Source organism: Macadamia integrifolia, chromosome 1 (assembly GCF_013358625.1).
Source record: "Macadamia integrifolia cultivar HAES 741 chromosome 1, SCU_Mint_v3, whole genome shotgun sequence".
In the NCBI taxonomy this organism is placed as follows: Eukaryota; Viridiplantae; Streptophyta; class Magnoliopsida; order Proteales; family Proteaceae; genus Macadamia; species Macadamia integrifolia.
The window spans coordinates 13,482,473-13,489,136 of record NC_056557.1 but is presented as its reverse complement, the minus strand read 5'-3'; the positions used below and the strand labels follow the sequence as shown (position 1 = coordinate 13,489,136).

The 6,664-nt window shown below is 38.8% G+C and overlaps 1 protein-coding gene across 1 annotated transcript; it reads left to right on the top strand.

Annotated features, from left to right (window-relative positions):
* On the top strand, positions 1-4,189 carry LOC122065901 (subtilisin-like protease SBT3.10). The gene is made up of 9 exons (XM_042629756.1): positions 1-77; positions 526-623; positions 707-1,548; positions 1,767-1,861; positions 1,958-2,003; positions 2,052-2,191; positions 2,835-2,955; positions 3,082-3,253; positions 3,351-4,189. The coding sequence occupies exons 1-9, from the start codon at positions 1-3 to the stop codon at positions 3,821-3,823; spliced, it is 2,064 nt and encodes a 687-aa protein (XP_042485690.1). The 3' UTR covers positions 3,824-4,189.
* The last annotated feature ends 2,475 nt before the right edge of the window (positions 4,190-6,664 follow it).

The window sequence follows — 6,664 nt, the reverse complement described above, 5'->3', positions numbered from 1 at the left end:
ATGGGTCAGAAGCAGCATGAGAAACCAGAAACTACTGTGAAATCTCACCATGACATCCTAGCGACGTTGCTCGGAAGGTATAAATTTATATAATCCCTCTTCCTTCAATTCTACTTGATATATTGGTGGTGGACGATGCCTTGTATTTCGTCGCAGTTTAACCCAATGAATACTAGTGCAGGCCCTCGACAGGCAAAACGGTGGTTCTGCTTGCTGATAAGCGGGCCGTGGTGGATTGTAAAAGGGCTGTCCTGGAATTTTTTATTTGAGGGTAGTTTTATACTTTTCGGTATTAAGGTTTTTTCGCTATATATTTGGAACGAGGTTTACTTTCTAAGTAAGCAACAGAGAGGTGTGATCATGAGCATTGTAACCCTATTCTCCATTGATAGTGAAGTAGAATTTCATCTCACCGCTCGTAAACCTGTGTGCATTATTAGTTCTTATTTAGTATTTCTACACATATATATTACTTTGTCATAAAAATTTAGTATTAAAACTTTCACGATCAATTTATTTATGAAGCAAAGAAGCGGCCAAGAATTCGATTCTCTACAGCTATAAGCATGGCTTCTCTGGGTTTGCAGCTACTCTCACCGACTCCCAAGCAAAAGCAGTTGCAGGTAACTATGAACTATTGGAAGAAGCATTACTGTTTATGAGAAATTAACAGAATATTAGATACTATTATAGAAACAAAATGCAGATATGCCGGGTGTTGTTCGTGTATTCCCTAATCGCATTCATAAACTCCAAACTACCCGAAGCTGGGATTTTCTAGGACTCAATCCACATGATAAGTATCAAAATAACCTTTTGTCTAAAGCCAATATGGGTGAAGGGACTATTATTGGTGTTATAGACTCAGGAATCTGGCCAGAGTCAAAAAGCTTCAACGATGATAACATGGGTCCAATTCCATCCCATTGGAAAGGAATTTGCCAAACTGGAGCTGATCATTCTTTCAAATGCAATAAGAATAATAAGAAACTCATTGGTGCTCGTTGGTTCTTAAGAGGCTTAGAGAAGACTCTGGGGAAGCCCTTGAAAACCACTGATGATGATGAGTTTGATGAGTATTTATCCCCAAGGGACAAAATTGGTCATGGAACTCACTGTGCTTCCACAGCTGCTGGTTGTTTTGTAGGAAATGTAAGCTTTAATGGACTAGGTACTGGTTTAGCTAGAGGTGGTGCACCTCTTGCTCACCTAGCAATCTACAAAGTTTGTTGGTATAAAATGGGATGTACAGATGCAGATGGACTAAAAGCATTTGACATGGCTATACATGATGGAGTAGATATTTTATCTGTGTCTATAGCGTCGACTGAACTACTGCCTCTGGATGAGTACTTCAAAGATGGATTTGCAGTTGGTGCATTTCATGCAGTAGCAAAGGGGATAACTGTGGTTTTTGCAGCAGGAAATGAGGGTCCACACTCTTATACTGTTAAAAACCCAGCTCCATGGATCATTGATGTTGCAGCCACTACCATTGATAGGGCTTTCCCAACAAAAATCACACTTGGAAACAATCAAACTTTCTTGGTAATGCAAAAATTATTTTAAGAATCTTATGAGTCCCGATCAGGTTCTCGTCTGGTGTTTGATCCACACTTAGACTCCACTCAAAATAAAAACCAAGTAAAAGAAGAGAGAGATTAAGTGGAGTCCAAACATGGATAAAAAACCATACTAGAATGATTCGACAACATAGACATGTCAATTGCTATGCTAATTACTTTCTATAATAATACTTGTTGCAGGGCCAATCCCAATCATCTCTAAAGCACAGAGGGTTCGTTGGTATGGTATATTCAGGAGATCTGGCTAAAGATGATAAAAATGCAGTTAATGCAATGTAAGAATTTTCCTTTTTGATATGCCCTCTCCTTTAACCTAATTCCTTTCTAATGTATATGCTTTTCCTCAAAACTTGATTTTGGCTTTGCTACAGATTTTGCAATGAAGGAAGTCTCAATAAGACATTAGTGAAGGGAAAGGTTGTCCTTTGTTATCCACAACCATTTGCAAAAAAAATTGAAGGATAGACGGTTAAGAAAGCAGGAGGAGTCGGCCTTATATACACACAACCTCACAATGAGCTCATCTATCCATGCGATGACATCCCTTGTATTAAAGTTGATTATGAAATAGGTACAAGGATAGTTTCCTACATCAGAAGGACAAGGTAAGGAGATAATTAATGACACCCCATTCTTTTTAATAGGCAGATGTTGTGGTCTAAGTGTATGTGTAACAATTGTTAGCAAGGGTGTTATTCAGTTGGTTTGGAATTGGGCCTAATTTAGGATCCTATATTGTGATTGGTTGGTTTAAGTAATCGGTCCTCATAGGCTAGGCTTAGTCCCATTTATAAAAAGCCGATTAGTTTTCAATCTTTAATCGGGGTAAATGGGCTATTTAACCATTCATCTCTAAATAGGTAAAATGAGCTACTAAGCTATTTATCACTAAACTGACATGCTCTAAATGGGCCTTAAATTGGTTGTTATGGGATTGGAACCTTTGGCGGTCGGTCTTGATCAAACGACCGTCAAGCTAGATCCTCCTACTGGGATGATCGAATATTATTCGGTCCAAGCTTGAACCCGATATGTTTAATAAATGTTCTGGGTTGGTCTCAGGTTTTCTTGATTAGACTAATCGATCAAGCCTAGATTTAACACTCCTTAATTGATAAGGAATGAGAGTTAATAATGAGACTTACCATTTCAAAAGTTCAAACATAGGGTCAACTCAACTTAGGTGGCCAAAAACTTTCTGCGGGTTAAAGGATCACGCTGACTAAGACATTTAGTCCCTTTTTCCAGGGACAAGTCTGCAGTTGTGAAACTCAGTCTGCCAAAGTCTCTAGTTGGAAAATGGGTATCTCCACGAGTGGCCTCTTTCTCATCTAGAGGACGAAGTTCTTTGTCACCTGCTGTGTTAAAGGTATGTTTAGGCTCTAGTGCATATCTATTGCATTAATATAGCATATCTCTATTAAAAATATCAGCTTCTTAGGATTTCTTCATTGTTGTATATTAGCATTTGAAGTTAGATTAAATATGGTGGCAGCCTGATATAGCAGCACCTGGAGTGAACATCTTAGCTGCATATCCACATGGATATGCATTTATGTCTGGAACTTCAATGGCTTGCCCTCATGTGTCTGGAGTGGCTGCCCTCATCAAGTCTTTGCACAAAGATTGGTCACCTGCTGCCATAAGATCAGCAATTGTGACTACTGGTGAGTCTTATATACATCTGAGATTAACTATATGGAATATATAACATGTTCATCACATATGTCAAACAACTAAACCCCTATCCTTGAACACTTGCAGCCTCAACAATTGGCACAAATGGACAGCCAACAATGGCACAGGGAGATACTCGCAAACGAGCTGACCCTTTCGACATGGGTGGAGGGAGTATCAATCTCAAGAAAGTGGCAGATCCAGGGCTCATTTATGATATTAAAATAGAGAACTACATTCAATTCCTCTGTTCCATGGGCTACACCAATAAAGAGATTACTATCTTAGATGGAAGAGAAGTACCTTGTTTGAAAAATAAGTATTCTCAGTTAGATCTAAATCTCCCCTCTATCTCCATCCCAAACCTTAGAAATACCGTAACAGTCACCAGGACTGTGACAAATGTGGAGTCTATTAATTCATTCTATAGAGCTTTGGTAGAATCTCCTCATGGTGTGAAAGTGAAAGTTGAGCCACAAACACTATCCTTCAATTCATCCATCACCAAGCTTTCATTCAAAGTGACATTTAGTTCTACTCAGAAGTTGCTTGGGGATTAGTCATTTGGAAGCTTGACTTGGACTGATGGCCAACATTTGGCTAGGATTCCATTGGCAGTTCGTGTTGTTAAGTATGAATCTTTTGTGGACACATAAGGGTTCTTTTCATTTTCTTGGAATGGGTTCAATGGAGAAAAGAAAATTTGTACTGGACAACTATAAAGACTTTTATCATTGAACGGTTGAGGCTCCTTTCTAGTACCTATGTAATCCAACTAGAAAGGGGTTTACTTCAGAAAGGGCATTGTAATCCAACTGTTAGAGGTTATGTGATTACTTCAGAAAGGGCTGATTTGATGAGAGGAGATAGAGTTGCAGTGGCAGCAAAGTTGATAAGGGAGACAAAGAGGGAACTGCGGAAAGAAGTTTTGAGAGGTGTGGAGCACGTCCTTTCAAACTTGTTAAAACTCGAATCGAGGCAAGCTTTTGCAACTGCTAGAATGACGGGCTTTGGGTTTTATGAGACAGATTTTGGGTGGGGGAGAACAAAGAAGGTGGAGTTAATATCAAATGATAGAACAAGAGCACTGCTTATGAGAGAGAGAGCCGTGATATAGATGGTGGAATTGAATTTGATTTCGTTCTCCACATGCAGGTAATGGAAGCCTTTGCCAAAGAGTTCTATCATGGACTCCAACGCTCAAGCTTGTAACTTTGTTGATTTGAACTAAAAAAATGGAAAGGGAACAATAAAAACGTATGTATGAATTATATCTCTTTTAATTTCAAGTTTCAAATTCTGGGTTTTCCATCATATTCTGTTTTTCTTCTCTCACTCAATTCCATTTTTTTTTGTTTTTGTTTTCTTCTAGCAGCTACTTGTGACCTGAAAACCTCTCTCTCTCTCTCTCTCTCTCTCTCTCTCTCTCTCTGTGTAGTGAAATCCTGAAACCATGAGCTACCTTTTATGGGTGGCCATTGCTGTAACTGTTGCAGCTTTCCCCCAAATGGAAAGGGAAGATATAGACTAGAAGAATACCCACCTGAGATATCACCAATGGAGTAGAAAGATGGTATCACAGAGCAAGGGAAATCAGTTTGGTTTCCTCTCTGCGATTCCTCCCCCTTTGTCTCCGATGTTTTATTTCCTTGAACCCATTGCTGCAGTGCATGTATAAATGTCGCCCTTCTTTCCTCAGATATCGTCACCACTCATTTCAAAATTTTCACGTGTCGATCATCTAGTCCGCACTATAGATCGTGTAGCACAAAGGTGTGCTACAGTCGAGCTGGATCCAGGAGTGAGAGAGGGGGTGGAAAACAATCGTTTGCAATTCTGATCTCGTACAATTTTGTGAAATACCATCTTCAGGGAGTGACACGTGTATTGATACCAATGCAATGGTCCAGATCTCATTTAAATGCCTCTTCACTGATTTAATGTTTTATTAGTTGTACTAGATCTAGACCATTGTATTGGTATCAATACACGTGTCACAGCCCGAATGTGGTATTACACGAAATTGCAGACGATTTCAACCCCAGAGGGGGTGGTACAATTCACCAGAAGTGGGACAAAAACAAAGAAGAGGCTCTAATAGTAAGCCTATGTGACTCAGAATTACACAAATGAGAGAGAAACCAAAATCTAATCGAACCAAAATTAGGAACGAAAGGAAAAATATTATCAATGATGAGTCGAGTTATCCAATAAACAGAGCTATCCAAATGATCAAGTGCTGCTATCACATCATTGTATTTCAATCTAACCGCAAGTTGGAGAACCTGCAAACTCAAAGTGAGTAGGAGATTATCCTAAATCGCCTTAGGTTCCATTATTGAAGTGAAAAAGCTAACTATATCTACACACATCAGATTGCTATCACGCATGGCCGCACCTTGGCCGCCAGAGTGGCCTTTACCAGGCCAAGCACCGTCAACCAAAAGTATGAACTAACAGGGATCCTAAACTAGTAAAGCAGTTGAAGCATATGGAAGTGAGACCTCAGCTGAATGCACTGGACACAAAACTATCAGATGCCCTTCAACAACTAGAGTGCGCTCATCGGGTAAAGAAGGAACCAAGGGTCAGAAAACACTTGACTACTACTCCAATCCCTCCTTAATGATGCCTTTCAAGCCTTATCTAAAGTATACCTTGAATCAGAGGAATGTCCACGAGAAAATAGCATTTGGATTGGGAAATAGTGCACTAGCAAAAGAGTAATGAATGGTCCCTATTGTCATTGCTTATTGGATATTTTGTCTCAAAAATGTTAGAACAAATGTACAATATACATCAAATGGTGAGGTTGTAGTTTCAAGTTTCTGGCCGATTATCTAAACGGGCCGGGTCGGGTCGATTTTAACCGTGGAACCCATTGGTTTCAAACCGAATTGAAACTGTTTAAACCGTTTAAATCGATCCGATTAATCTGTATAACAATTAAATAAAGAAGGGTCAGTAATCCGTATAACATTTAACAGTTAAATTAAGTGTCCATCCTGCTTTGGTATGATTTATTACAATTCAATTCAAGTTTAAACTTTAGATCATGAACTTGTAATCCATATATGTTACTATGTTATTATGTTATCATAGATGGGGTGTTTTGGCTGAACCACCTGTCATTTTAATATTTTATGCTGTAGAAGATTGGATTTGGATGTTGCATGATATTAGTTCTAAATGTTTGAGAATGGCCATGCAAAGAAATAGTACTACATTATCAAATTAAGACATACCATCGTTAATATAGAATCTCTTATTTGTGGATGCCAATTATTTTTTGATAAGCTTATGATCTTCAGTTTAGAGATGGTTGCAAGTTATAACAAACCGATTGTGAACCATTTTACAAACCGTATGGAATAAACCGAAACTGAAACCACTTAAAACTG